The 14,202-nt window shown below is 41.7% G+C and overlaps 1 protein-coding gene across 2 annotated transcripts in view; it reads right to left on the bottom strand.

The window, feature by feature from the left end:
- Window positions 1–14,202, bottom strand: part of LOC311001769 (protein phosphatase 3 catalytic subunit alpha) — a 68,412-nt gene that overhangs the window by 27,114 nt on the left and 27,096 nt on the right. For both annotated transcript variants that reach the window (XM_083992919.1, XM_083992918.1), the window contains exons 3-6: window positions 5,627–5,751; window positions 4,950–5,061; window positions 4,374–4,519; window positions 3,384–3,523 (exon numbers count right to left, since the gene is read on the bottom strand). In XM_083992919.1, coding sequence (XP_083849045.1) covers window positions 3,384–3,523; window positions 4,374–4,519; window positions 4,950–5,061; window positions 5,627–5,751 — 523 coding nt within the window. The remainder of the gene's footprint in view (window positions 1–3,383; window positions 3,524–4,373; window positions 4,520–4,949; window positions 5,062–5,626; window positions 5,752–14,202) is intronic.

Raw genomic sequence — 14,202 nt, forward strand, 5'->3', positions numbered from 1 at the left:
TTCTTTATGAAAAAAAAAGAAGGGATTCCTTGGGAGTGTGTGTTCACTCTGATCTATTCAGTCTGTGAGCAGAGAGACTGAAAACCTCTACAACCAGTGTTCAAGCTACAGTACATGTTTCAGAGTTTTCCATTCTACAACCTTTCATGCCCCCGCATCAGCTTCCACTCCAAATTTCCTTTGTTCAAAATAAAAAGAGCAAAAAGTAATTCACTCGCAAGCAGCATTTCTTAAGTAAAACACCTTAATCTTAAAACATAACAGCATAACCTCATTAAATTGAGACTTACTTCGAACAAACATGATTAAAACCCCCAGTGGATGTCAGGATTTATGAATTGTGGGATGCTGTGTAATGAACAAAGTGAGTGACAGCTCACCATGAATGAGTGACATCTTTACATTACATCTGAAACACTTAGTGGATGTGGGAGGATTTCTTCAACAATAACAGGGGCCACATCAGAGTGGGTTTTTTTTCCTGCTGTCTCATACCAGTCCCTTTACAGAAAAATTCTGGGACATCTCACAGCCTCTTGTGTGACAGACAGTGGATAAATCAATTGAGGACGATGTATTTTTGTTGTCATTCTACTCAGGGATGTTAAACACAAACAATCTGCCATCAGGACCGCACTAAAAAGTCCCACTGGCCCGGAAAAAAAACATTCATAGAAAATCTTTTATTCCCGCTGCGATCATCACCCTGAACAAATCACAATGGGCACTATACCCTGACCTGTTTAACAGTGCTCTTGTCAGTTGTAGCTTTTTAACTGTGTGTGTGTGTGTGTATGCGTGTGTTCCCAAACTAAGTCTTAATCATGCACTGCTGAGCCCTGTCAAAGGAAAAGTTCAGTTGAAACAGCAAGAATCAAATTGCATAAACAACCTCAAAATACCAAAACCACTGTGGTTCAATGAAGAAATATGATGATGATTTTGCACTGTGAGTTCTGTAATCCTAGCTTAACGCCCCTGCAAAAATCAGAGAACAACAATGAACAACGCCCACACGTTGCAATCAAAACTAAACTATATATCTTGGCTTCCAACCTTTCAACTAAAGTACCAAGATATTTTTTTTCCTGCAGCTGTTGCACAAGAAAAAACAGTTGTTTGTTCAATTGCCCCTCAGGCATGATCACTGTACTGTGCTGCAGACTTCTGCTCAGGTTCCATACAGAGCTGCCTGTTATAGAAGCTGTATTGTGTCTCTTAATGTACAGTCCTCAGGGACAGACTTGTAATAAAGGGTCATATAAATAAATTAACTTGTCTTTTGTGTGCATGCTTCCCAGATACCACGCTTTGAGCACATGTAAATCATTTTAAATTGAAACTGTGGGAAAAAAATCCATCATGGGAGACTGAAGGTTCATTAACAATCACGGCGCATGTAGACATGAGAACACATGCATCCCTGACAATCACAACAAACATCTGCTGGGGGTGTGTGTGTATGTATGTGTGTGTGTGTGTGTGTGACAAGGAGGGAGCTGCTGCCAAGAGGGAATTAAAAATGCATTGATTTTTTTTTTGGAGGAAGAGAAGAAATTAGGAATAAATGTTTTATTTCTCACTTGATTTCCTGCAGCAGATGCAGATACGGGCCATATGGAGCTGCTCGGTCGACAGGAGACAGTTTGGCCTACTTTTTGGGTTTCTGTTTTTCTGTTTGCATTTTGAGTTTAGCGCATCTCCCATCTGTCCAACAACAGGGCACAGATGTTAATGAGCTCTACGGACAACATGAAGAGTTGTCCAGGAAATGACTTCATCATGTGCAGACGAAGCGGACCGTGGCATGTTCACCACAGTAAAACCGAGGCCTTAAAGCTGACTGACTATCAGTAGCTCGAATTAACACCAGTGGTATACGAAAAAAAAACTAAACAAATCACTTCATGGCCTGATTTATCTGTGCTGCTTTGTAGAGGCTAAAATGGAAGCAACCATATTAGAAACATGTGTAATTTTATGCCTGAGTTGTGTTTGTAAAAGTGTTACGAGCGTGCCTACAGTGCAAGGGGAAAATATTGGTTGCTGCAAGACAGAGGCAACAAAGAAGCTGATGGTGCTCGGGGAGGGGTGTTGAGGAATGGCGCTCTCTCAGTCTGGCTTTAACTGTCTCATAAATCCTGAATGCCAGTGTGATGCCAATTAGCGACCATCTGACTGATGAAAACAAGACTCCAGAGGAATTTTGACCAATTGGCAGAAGGTTAACCAGGATGCTGGTACAACACAAACTTGTGACAGTCAAATCATGTCGTTTGAGGTAAAAAAGGCCACATACTTAACATTTCTGTCGGGCCTCTTGTCAGTAGTGACAACATGCGCGGGGGAACAGTCTCTTAAAACGAAAAACTGCTGTGGTTCTGAAGTGCAACGGCTCGGCGAAAACAACAGAAGATGAAAAGACGATCAGGCGAAGTATGCCCTCACAAATCCACCACAACGGCAGCGCGGGGAGTTCATTTCTAAGCACGGACATTAAAATACCATTTAGTCTGCAGTTATGAAACACCTGCTATAACAAAAAAGAAGAAAAAAAACAAAAAGAGAAAGAGAAAGAGAAAATGCATATCAGGAGCCTAAGGACATGTCTGACTACTTCTGCTGGCTCGCCCCAGGCACGCCGGGGCCAAGTAAGCATCGCTCAGGCCATAATGAGCGGAGGGAGCGCCGAACACATTTAGAGACAGGACTGTGCCTTGTGGTAATGTGCCAGTTCATTACATTCTGTGACAGTGCGGGCTGCCTGCTCCGAGCATTTCCTCTGTTTGTTCAGTTACTCAGCTCCATTGAAGGTAATGTGGGTTACATAAATACTGGCGACAGTCTGAGGAGGAGTCTTCGGGACTCTTCTAATGCACACCATGTTCTAACAACTGTTGGTCTCCTCCTCGCAGTTGAGAAATCACAGGGGTAAGAAAATAAAGAGATGAGAGATGGAAATTTGGCAGGCAGGCTTCTTGATTTATCATCTCTTTGACAAGATCACGGTCATTTTTTTCCCCCTTTTTTTGTTTTACGACATTTGTTGATGATTTCCTGTCTTTATGCTCAAATAGTCCGTCTTGGAAAATGTTCATTGTATTGAAAATCACTTTAGTAATAAGGTTTCCACTGATAGTACGGCCAAAACTAATCAGTGGATGATTTATTTTTCCTAAAAGTTATCAAAGCACCAAGCTGAACCTGTCACAAAGGCAGCAGTGAATAACATCTACTGCGATACATCTATGTGTTGTTACCTTGAACCCTTTTTTGCAATTTCCCAAAGTAAAAAAAAAAAGACGTCACAGAAATGAAAAATAACCATTCATCATCGTTGAATCATCAAAGATTTCCTTGATTGGAGGAGCCAAAATAGTCACCTGTAGAAGTAGGAACAGCCTCGCACTGTGTTGTGTGTGAAATGCTCTTGGCTCTTCTCATTCCCAAAGTCCTCCAGGGGGTCGGACCACAACAGGTCACACATTGGTCCGTATGCTGGAGGCTCTTTGAATCTGTCTAGCTGTGGAGGAGAAATTGTGAACACTCCTGTCAGCCTGTTGGACTGGAAAAATAGCATCGTATACAAGAGCAGGGACATTATACAGAGAGTCACGCTGGCTACTGTTACCGTGACAATTAAATGGTGACTAACGTTCACTGAGGTGATATTAAATTCTATTCAAAGAAGAAATGAATGGAATATTTAGGATTTACAGTATAGATGACAAGCCAAAGACAGCACTCATCTTTCACTACCTGGCTTTTTATTTTGCAAAGACATGAAAAAAACTTGATGGCAGCCATTCTTTTTGGAGCAATGAACATAAATGACTCTGCTTTCAGCCAAGGATAGCTTTTCTCGAACAAAAGCTTGTGGATTACTGGATGGGTTGCATGATGGACACTTCAATAGAGCAAATTCTATTATGCATGCCCTCTGATTGCAGCCATAAAATCCATTTGGAATTATTGAATTAGTGTGAAAGCAGAATCTGCCCCTTCAACATTTTTTAATCAGTGGGAGGACCAGACCGGTGCTTACAATCCCACATGTCCAAGTCCTGAGCAGCGTTTGAGACGGATCTGGGAGAGTCACTTCATACATTACAGGCAAGGTTGTTGTTTTTCTAAGCACATCATGCTAAAATGAAAATAATTTTTTTCCCCTCATTAACTTTGAATGAATGCAGAAAATACATGAGGAGGACAGGAAGCTCCAATTTTCAACAAATGATGTGTATTTTTAAAGCCATTAACAGCCACCTGGTGCTGAACACACGCACACACACACACACACTCTCTCTCACACACACACACACACACCGTAGCTTTATGAAATTAAAGAGAAAATGGTCTGAAATCACACATACTTTCCTGATGTCGTCAAGATTTGTGATTTCTGGAGACAGTCCTCCGTGTACACACAGGAACTGCTGGTTCATAAGTGCAGCCAGGGGAAGGCAGTCGAAGGCGTCCATACATGCGTCATACACCCTCTCTGAATACTTAATTCTACCTGTCATGGGGGGAAACAGGGCAGGGAAAAGAGAGCATGCCAAGTCAAACAACACCGCTCTCATACATTGGGGCAGTGTGCTAGCCTGGGACGGAAAGGCTTTTCAAAGTGCCAAGAAACTTCCCAAACACATTTTAAAAAAAGCACAATTTCACAGCGCCTTTGTTTTTTTTTTCCGACTGTGTCTGAGTCCAACAGAAATAGTTCTGACATGTGTAAATATTAAGAGGGGTAAAAAAAAATCTGACTGAATCCTGCACCAGGCCAGAGGGCACTTTTAAGTGAGCGTTTGAGGTCAGTGGCTGAGTTGGACGTATAATAAACAGCTTTTTAGGAAGAATAACTCAATTCTCCTCCTCCACTCTGTACAGAGCCTCACAGACTTCCACTCAGCTTAGACCAAAGGTAAAGTGAAAAGAGCATTACTTACATTCCTGCTTAAATGTGAAATACTCTGTTAAATGTCTACATTCATGATTCCCACGCAGCAAAAACAGTGTTTTGGGGTACAGGATCTTTAAGGCCCACAAGTACAGCACACACTGGAACAAAGGAGAAACAAAAAGCAGAGAACAGTTAGTTTGTCATCTTTAAATAACCGCAGAGATGAAACAGCAAGTCGGACTGTGTCAACTTCAAAGTGTGGCATAATACAAAAATTTTTGCTTGTAATGAAACATTGATGCAGTACGTTCTGTGACACGTTTAAAGCTGGAAGAGATGAAAACCTTCACATGAGCAATCTGACAACAGTTATACCTCATTCCATTAAAAGATGTTTTATTGATAAGGCATCATGTCTCAGCTGATGTCATGGCTGGAGATATACACAGGATCTAACTGAATTTAGTCCTATATTAGACACATACATTGTGTTTCATATTAAAAATGTGCTCTATACAGTACATACCCCTGAGCTACCATGACATTTGCTATCCAGGCTACATGTGAAGTAATTACAAAAGCCTATTACCACTCCAATATCTGCAGCCCGATTTGATCTACGCTCAAAGAAAGCTATTAATAAGCACTGCTTCAGTTGGGCACATGGTGTGTGTCACACTTGATTAGGCCCTCATGAGGACAAAAGCAAATACACAGACTCACTTCAATACTGAAATACCCTCTGTCAACGTAGTCCCCCAGGAAAAGGTAGCGTGTGGATGCTGGTGATCCTCCTACTTCAAACAGCTTCATCAGGTCAAAGAACTGTCCATGGATGTCTCCGCACACTGGAAAGCAGGCAGAGAGAGGAACAAAAGCACATCAGCTATTTTTACTGCTGAGAAACAACACATGAAAGCCTCCAGAACGTGGCAAGCAGCTTTTTTTGTTCATTTCCATATTTTTCCACCAGATGCCAAGAACTATCCCAGTTAATGTGGGGATATTAAGACAATAGAGGATGTCATGGTAACATGTGCCCTGGAAAAAACCTACAACCATTCTTAATTAGGAAGACATTATAGCTGACAGTTTACAGTATAATCCTTAATTAGTTAGGATTAGTTTATTAAATAATGTGAAGTTTAATTGTATAAAGTGTGCCTTTGTGAGTGGAGGAAGGCATTGTGATGGACCACTGTTGCCTGTCAGCTCCAGAGCCCACGCCTACTCCAGGGAATTATGCAAACAAAAGTGCAGAAAAGAATATAAAAACAAAGCTGGTGTGTGCCATATAGGAGAAATAGTAGGTGCAGTACACTACAAGGAGCTTCATCTCAATCCCTTCTGATCAAAAATATGGGGACATGACAGTAAAACCCATTCTGTACCAGCCAGTGGGTCCTTGCTTTTCTCGCACATGTCAGAAGTTGAAATAAAGTCAGTTTAGATGTCATGAACGACGCTGCCATCAAGCCTGTTGCTCAAGTGCTGCTGCCATCGTCCTCCCACCACAAATTAGAATTCTTCAGTGAACACGGTTTTATATTTTTCTAATATGAAAATGGAGATGAATCACAAAAACTGGCCTCAACGTGCTTTTTCATGCCTTGCTTTTCCACCACATCCTCCTTTCGGCCTGTTTATAACCTTGAGGAGTTTCAACTAGTAAGACTTAATTTGACCCCCTCTCCTTGCCAAACACACTAAAAGTTCATTGGCTGAAACCACTGGAAAGCTTTCAGTAGTATCCATCTGTAAACATGTGCTGTTAAGTTAACCCTAATTACAAATCTGGCTTGTCATAGCAATTACAAACAGATAATCACTATGAACACGCGCGCCTCATCCAAATTGTACTGTCAGTATGTTTCTCCTCTTAGATTTTTGGGAATCACACTAGATTCAGAACATGTGCCTCCTCTGTATCAGTTTACTTATTACTTTACTTGTCATACTATCAATTCCATACAGCTACTAACAACCCAGCAGGAAGCCGCTAATGAAATAGTGTCAGGGGAGTGTTGGGGGCTGAACACATCTCCACCAGAAAGCAGCAACCGCAAATCACTCCACCTGGATTGGTTTCTTCTCCCCCTATGTGACCCTTTACATTATTATTCCCTGGGGAGACAAGAGGAGCAGAGGCCACAGGAGATTTGTTGCTAAGCAGCCATTGACCGACAGGGTGATGTGAGGTCGTTTGATTTAAATGCCTTTGGTCAATATTGTAACTATTCTAAAGGTCGGTTCAAGGGGTCGGTTACACCTGAACCGATCTAACCTAAATCTGTTTTCTCTAAATTATGCAATGATGGTGTTTCTTCCAATTTCCTGATGTCTCTCTTCCATGGTCATTAGTTTATGGGCTAATAGAAGAGTAGACCGTCTCTGATGTGAAAAGAGAGGCTGATGCTATTTGCCATTCTGCCAGAAACTGGCCTTTAATAAGCGCCTGACAGAGGCAGTAGTTAAGAACACCACCCGGCGTATGGTGCTTATTAAACAGTGCATTGCAACAATTTGCACCATCCTGTGAAAAAAAAAGAAAAACTAAACAGAGCAGTCCAGGAGCCACTGTGTGTTCTCTATGGGTGTAAATAGCCCAATAGCTACTGTGTGACTATTTTCACCCAGGTGCAAATAGTCTCTCTGCAAAGTAAGAATGCTGATCATCAGGTTGAGTCCTAAAATAAATGACTGGGAGCTCAGGAGTCATCCACCTAATAAATAACAACCAACATTTAACTTCACATCTGTTCTTTAAGAGGCTATCTGAAGCTAGAGCTGAAAAAAATAGCCAGATGTTGTTCTCTAATGACTGCAGCGTAGCTGTGAAAGTTCTGTGATATAATTAGTGGGTCACGATCTCTTTGTATCAGTCGAACATCTTCAGTCCACACATGTAGAGCACACATGCTGATAATCCCTGGGTTTGCAGGATTTTTTGTTGAGATATGAGAGCAGAATTTGGAGAGAAACTCTGGGAGATCACAGGATATTTAACTTCACTGATCCAGCTCAGTCAACAACAGGTTAACACCACTGTGCGGGTTAGATAAAACTCTGCGCTGGGATGGATTAAAAAGGGTTTGAAGAGTAGATTTCTTCATTTTATTAATTTTCAGCACTACTGAGGTTGCAGCATCCTGTTCTATTTTATCAGGCCAGTAATGCTGTAAGCCTTGTTAGCCTGCTGGCTTGAATAAGCCTGAATTAGTTTTAACTGCTTTTGCAATTCTTTTGAATAGATTGCTATCTAATTTGAGAAGGAAAGACTTTCTTTTCGCGAAGGAGGTTTGTCGCTTTATGAACTGTATCTAGCAGCAAGAATTACAATAAGAGCCTGTGAAAAAGTCTTTCAGAGATACCCAATTAGTGGGAGCTCGAGGACAGCGTTGGAGAGCAATTATCTCAAGTTACGAGCCTCGTGAGACAGCTCTAAGAATCAGCTCTCCTTGACTGTATCGTAAACCTCCGTTTTACCATTTGTCTTTTATTAAACCCACACTGTGTAACGCTTTAAATCCACAGTAGGGGCCGACTTCAAAAGGCAGCCTTTTTATTTCTGTCCGATTTCTAAAGATGCTTACTCCCTGTTGCAATCAAGCCAAGTCTACTACAGACATGAAGAACTGGCCTATTTTAAATTGGTTGTACGACTCCTGGATAATAAATTTAATGGAACAAAAATGGCTCAATCAGTGCTCAAATGGAAGTTAAATTCTAGCTACTGCTTTTTAACGTCTTTATTTAATGGCACTGTCATTAACTGGATCTGGAGTTCTATTCACTAAGTTGTATTGTGCATATTATTTATTCATCCTGACCATGTAAACATAATGTTCTTCAAATACAAATCTGTGCTTTTTTATATATACATACATATGTGAGACACAATACATGTATATTGTGTGATGAGTTTATTATTGTTTTTTAGGATTTTTTCTTTCCTTAAAAAAAAAGGTGTTTCATAATATGTGTACCATTTGACTTCAAGATGGAATAAAAATGTGAACTTCATTTTGAAAATGATGAATGACACAACTCAGAGCCATTTATCTTGCTTTAGCCAGAAGGGTCCGTGATGCTACGGCTGGTTATTGCTATGGAAACATCCCAATGGCATCCAATCCTTGCAACAATGGCAGCTTATATCACTGAGGAGGAAAACAGAAACAACTGTACGCTGCTGCTGCTGACCTGATAAAAGACCTCTACCAACATCACCAGTGGCAACAATGAAACACATCTATAGTCTACAAACACACACACACACACACACAGATGCAACCTACAACCCTGTCCTCTGTTTAAACAGCATTAACATCACACTGAGCTGTTTAGGACGATGCACTCAGAAGGTGGTGACCACCAAGAGAGAATTATCATTACAATGATTGTGTCTGACACTGAAATGTAGGGGCTAAATCAAAAACACAATGAGCTCTTTTGAAACTCTGTCTTCACAGGGAAACAAAATGTTCATGTTTTCAGAAGTCAGCGCTGCAGGTGGGAGTCCAGGGACGGAGTAAAAGGCTGCAATTTCACCTGAAGCACACGTCAAACACACTGTGTGTGGGAGGACTGCACCTCCAGCTGACCTTTTGGAAAGCTGTCACTTTCTGGTGGAGAAAACAGCAGGGTGACATGGCGATGGTGAGAGTTCAATCACTGGCCAAAAAAGACCCGATGGGACGATCGCCGTGAATCCTAACGGTCACTTCATTGGTGGAAAGCGAGCGCGGTCGCCGGCGGTCGATGCAAATCAAACAGAAATGCTACGACGGTAACACTCCTCCGGCTCAGAGCTCTGCTTTATCACAGCAAACACACAATCTGCTCCGGTACACCTACAGACGCGCTTCGCCTCCCTCCCTCTTGTCACACAACACACAGAACAGGGTGAGAGAACCAAAGCCCACATAAGAAGAGCAGGTGGGAGTACATTATCTGGAGTGAGAAACAATTCGTTCTGGCCATCTCCTGCTTGTGTGCTAAAGTGATCTCCCTGAGTAGCAGCATATCAGCGGGCAACAGCTATTGAGTGGGCGGTGGGCATTACACAACCTGGCTTCAGAACCTACACAGGCCACTCCAAAGGCCGGGCTCATTGAGCGAAGAGAAATCCACGCTGAGGCAGACTGTGCCAGATCATGTTTTGATTGAGACTAGATGATGATAACAATACCCCAGGTTTTATGATGCCACTCTCTGAGAGCCAACATCCTGGAGGTGGAGGTGGAGCCTGCAGTCTGCTGTGAACATCAATCTGTGCGCCAATGTTAAAGAAGCTGCTGTCAACACAAAACGGTACAACGTCTGATCTAGAGTTCGAATTAGGGCTTAGTGGCTTAGACAGCTGGTGTAAACTCTGATGCTGATAGTTTTTTTTTTTTACTAAAAGTGAAGAAAATATGCATAAAAGAAATACATTATTTAAAAAAAACAAGCTATATGGAAGAAAAAAATTTGCACAAAGTGCTTCATCATGGCACCACAATCTGAAAACATCTGGTACATAACACATTGTGTACAGGAAAGTTATGCAATGTCTCTCAGTATTGGTTGGATGAGCAGTGAGCCTCTGCACCTCACTGCTGTCAGAGATAGAGAATTGCCTAATTACACAACACACACTTGTGAAAAGGACCATTTATATTAGTTTTGTAGAAGAGTTGCATCTGGCATTTCTCTGGTATAATGTTATTAATTTACCAGGCAATATATAGACATCTAACTGGCATCTGCAATAAGTTAGAATCGATGTGGCCCGATTTATCAGTCTCACTTTAATCATCCTCAATGCTGTGCTCTATCTGGAGCTTGGCACATGAAATATTGAAATGCTTTAATCTGCCATGTGGACCATTCCTGTATTTATTTATTTATTTCTATCTTTATTATGACTTTTATTATTACCAATATTAATAGCTTCTTCTCTTGTACTGGTAATAGCTGTGCATATATATGCTCCCTGCCTGCTCTTACTTGCACCAAAAATCTAATTTCCCTCGTGGATTAATAAAGTTGTATTGACTGAGCGAATGATTGATGACTATACAATTATGTATCTTATTGTAAGTGTGTTACATTAAGATCCTTTTGGGAAGGTTTAAAGCAGTTCTGCAGAGAAAGCACCCCATAATACTGCTATCACCATCATTATTGTCTTACCATGACCTTTTTAAAGTTGCGGAGCAGAAATTCCACAACCAAGGTCTGCACATTTACCCACCATGTATACATGATGATTTCATAAATAATATCAAATCCTATGAAGAGGGCAAACACATCTCAGCTGTCTTTGATCTTTCAGAGTCAGGTGAGCAGCTCTCTCAACATTGCATGAAAAAAAAATCCCATTTGTTGTGTTTTAATATGTTCAAGCTCCAGCAGGGTCGAGCACCTGCAACACAAGAAAGTGCACAGAGCTGGTTGTTGCCTGGTGATGTGGCTGTAGAAGCTCTGCTGATGGGTGACTTGTGCGAAGGCCATGGGAGCAGCTTGTACTCAGTGGCCTAAGCCAGCTCCGTTCGTCATACACACCCCTCCCTCCATGAAAAACCCCACCTGCCATCTGGCCCAACTAGGAAGTGACTATGTGAGTGTGAGCAGCGCAGAGAGGGGGAGAGATAGCTGACATGTCACGGTGCTTTGCATCTATGATAAATATTTACATACTAATTTGCTGACCATGTGTCATGCTGGAATGGGAGGTGTGCTAACGGAGAGAGGGAGAGAGAGGGAGAGAGAAAGAAACAGTCCCTGAGCGTGACACAGAAAGATAAAAACATGGCAGACAGAGGGAAGAGGAGCACAGAGAGAAACAAAGAAATGTTTATAAGGAACAGTGTGTGAGTTTGGGAGCGTGCTCAAGAGGGAGACACAGCAGGATCACGAGCACGCGCAACAGAGAAGCCCTTGTTGAGAAGGACTCTGGAGTGGGAGAGGGGTTGAGACAGGGGTGTTGCGTGGGAGGGGAAGAGAAGCGCTTCGTTGCCGCGCTCGTGTACACAAGTGCACACGCGCAAACACAATGGCAGCTCTCCTCGGGATCCTCCACTCGCACGGAGGCTGGAAAGGCATGTTGTTCCCTCGCCACAAGGGCTTCTCGCAATCTGACTGAAAGTCCGACCGACGCGGAAGGTCAAAGCCAGAGCATGTTTACACACAAGAAACAAAAGTGATCAGATTAAAGCAGGAAATCGAGCAATGTTTTTACATGTCCTACGACAGTCTCCGACGCATTTCACTGGTCGATAATCTGATCTTTCCCACGCCATATGCCGCATTTTTGAACCACGATGGTCAGATTTGAATCTTTTGAAGTTAATATCTGAAAATTAAACACTGTCACTTTAAGAGATTTTTTTTTTTTTGGTCAGAGTACAGGCACAGGGAGGACAAGCTTTGAAAGATCACAGCTTTCCCTTCTGCGCATATGTGTTTAATTTTTTACAAATGGCCCACTGTCTCACTATGGAAATTAACTTATTTAGTGGTTTTTGGTTTAAACTGGAGAATCAATACAATTCTGCAGAGTGAATTAGGATTTAGGTCGGGTGCACAGCTCAGTTGTCCTTTCATCTCTCTCTATTTTAAGTAGACAGTGATACTCTGTCACGTACATGAATCACTCAGAAGCCTTTAAGGAAGCTGGTTATGTGTGTGCATGGCTAAATAAACAGAAATTCAACTGTTTATTAGGTTCCTTGTAATCCTTTGCTTATGTGCCTGCAGACTCAGAGGCAGAAGCATCAGGCTTGTGATTGCATCTTTTGTTAAGACTCACTCTCCTCAGCAGCTCGATAGGATATTGTCTCATCATAATGGACTCAGTGAAGGTTGCAGACCCGCACTTTTGTTTAAAAATGGGCCATGCATTCATGAATTTAAGCAAGAGCGATGCCTGCCAAATATGAGAATGAACCTCTCTGTCCGACTATATTTTGGGAATGGTCTTGTATTGGGAAATGATGAGGTTGCCATAGACGCTTTGAGTGGTCCTTTGCCTCTGATTACAGCAACATCAAAGAAGCCTCATCAGAAAGTCTAATGGAGGAACAGGGCACTTGACCAGGAAGAAAGACAACAATAGATGGACGAGGTCTGTGCATATGTATCAGCTAGCCTCCTACTCCTGTATGTTCCTTCCCAGAGCTGAATGAGCTCAACTTCAGCTGCAGGACATTTCTGAGATAGAAAAACTAAAATAAAACTACTATCTAGTTAGTATCTACAAATAAATGATGAATGTGTCATAGCTCTGATACGAAGAGGGAAATGCATCTCATTACCATTTTCCAAGGTTGTAAGCAGGTGATTGTGAATTCACCTCTATTCTGCCGAATATCCTGCTTTAGCAAGTAAGAGAGTGCAACTAAGCTTGTTAGTTTTGCCAAATTGGATGAACTAAACTTGTGTGTATCCTAAAATAAAATACACACTGCTATGGCTAGCTACATGGCCCACGTGTGGCCTGAAGGCGCAATGACTCACTCGATTAAGAAAATTAAGTTTTGATAGTGCAGTAAGCATGCAGTCCTCTCTGAGGAGAGCACACCGCACGTCTCTGTTGTAACACACCTATCTGTGACTTGTTCATATCCTGACCCATAAAACCTGCAGAAAGGGTTCATACCAGGTCTTGTATACTGTTAAAGGGCATTTCCAGGCGTAATCAGTGTTTACCTCAGATATCAGGTCACCTATGATCAGTTCATTTTATACCATCTATACTCCCAACTGCAGTGTGGACGTTTATATTCGTTTTTGTTCAAGAATCTATCGTTTTTTCAATGTTCATTAATGGGCTCTGGACTAATTTCAAAATTGTTCTGTGGTTGCAAGTAACAGCCTTTTGACCATCATGTCTGTTGCCACACAGTACTATGTGCTGCTACTATGCTGTGCCAAAAGCAAATTCTGCCAACTTGTTGTGCAGTCCTTAATAAATGAATTGAATTGAATTCAATTTAAATGTTTTAATTCGCTTTACAATTAAATTAAAGCAAAATTCGGACTTATCGTGGCTTCCACATTGTTCCTTTCCGGGTCAGAGAACACAACAGTAGAGGGACTCTCATAGATATCTATGAGGGACTCTGAGGCGTTTGTTCTCTGACCTGGAAAGGAACAATGTGGAAGCCGCGGTACGTCCGAGTTTTAATGAATGAACATTTAAAAAACGATAGATTCTTGAACAAAAACGAATATAAATGTCCACATGCTGCAGTTGAGTATAGATGGTATGAAATGAACTGATCATCTGAGGTAAACATTGATTACAACTGGAA

This window comes from Trachurus trachurus (genome assembly GCF_905171665.1).
Source record: "Trachurus trachurus genome assembly, chromosome: 18".
Lineage (NCBI taxonomy): Eukaryota > Metazoa > Chordata > Actinopteri > Carangiformes > Carangidae > Trachurus > Trachurus trachurus.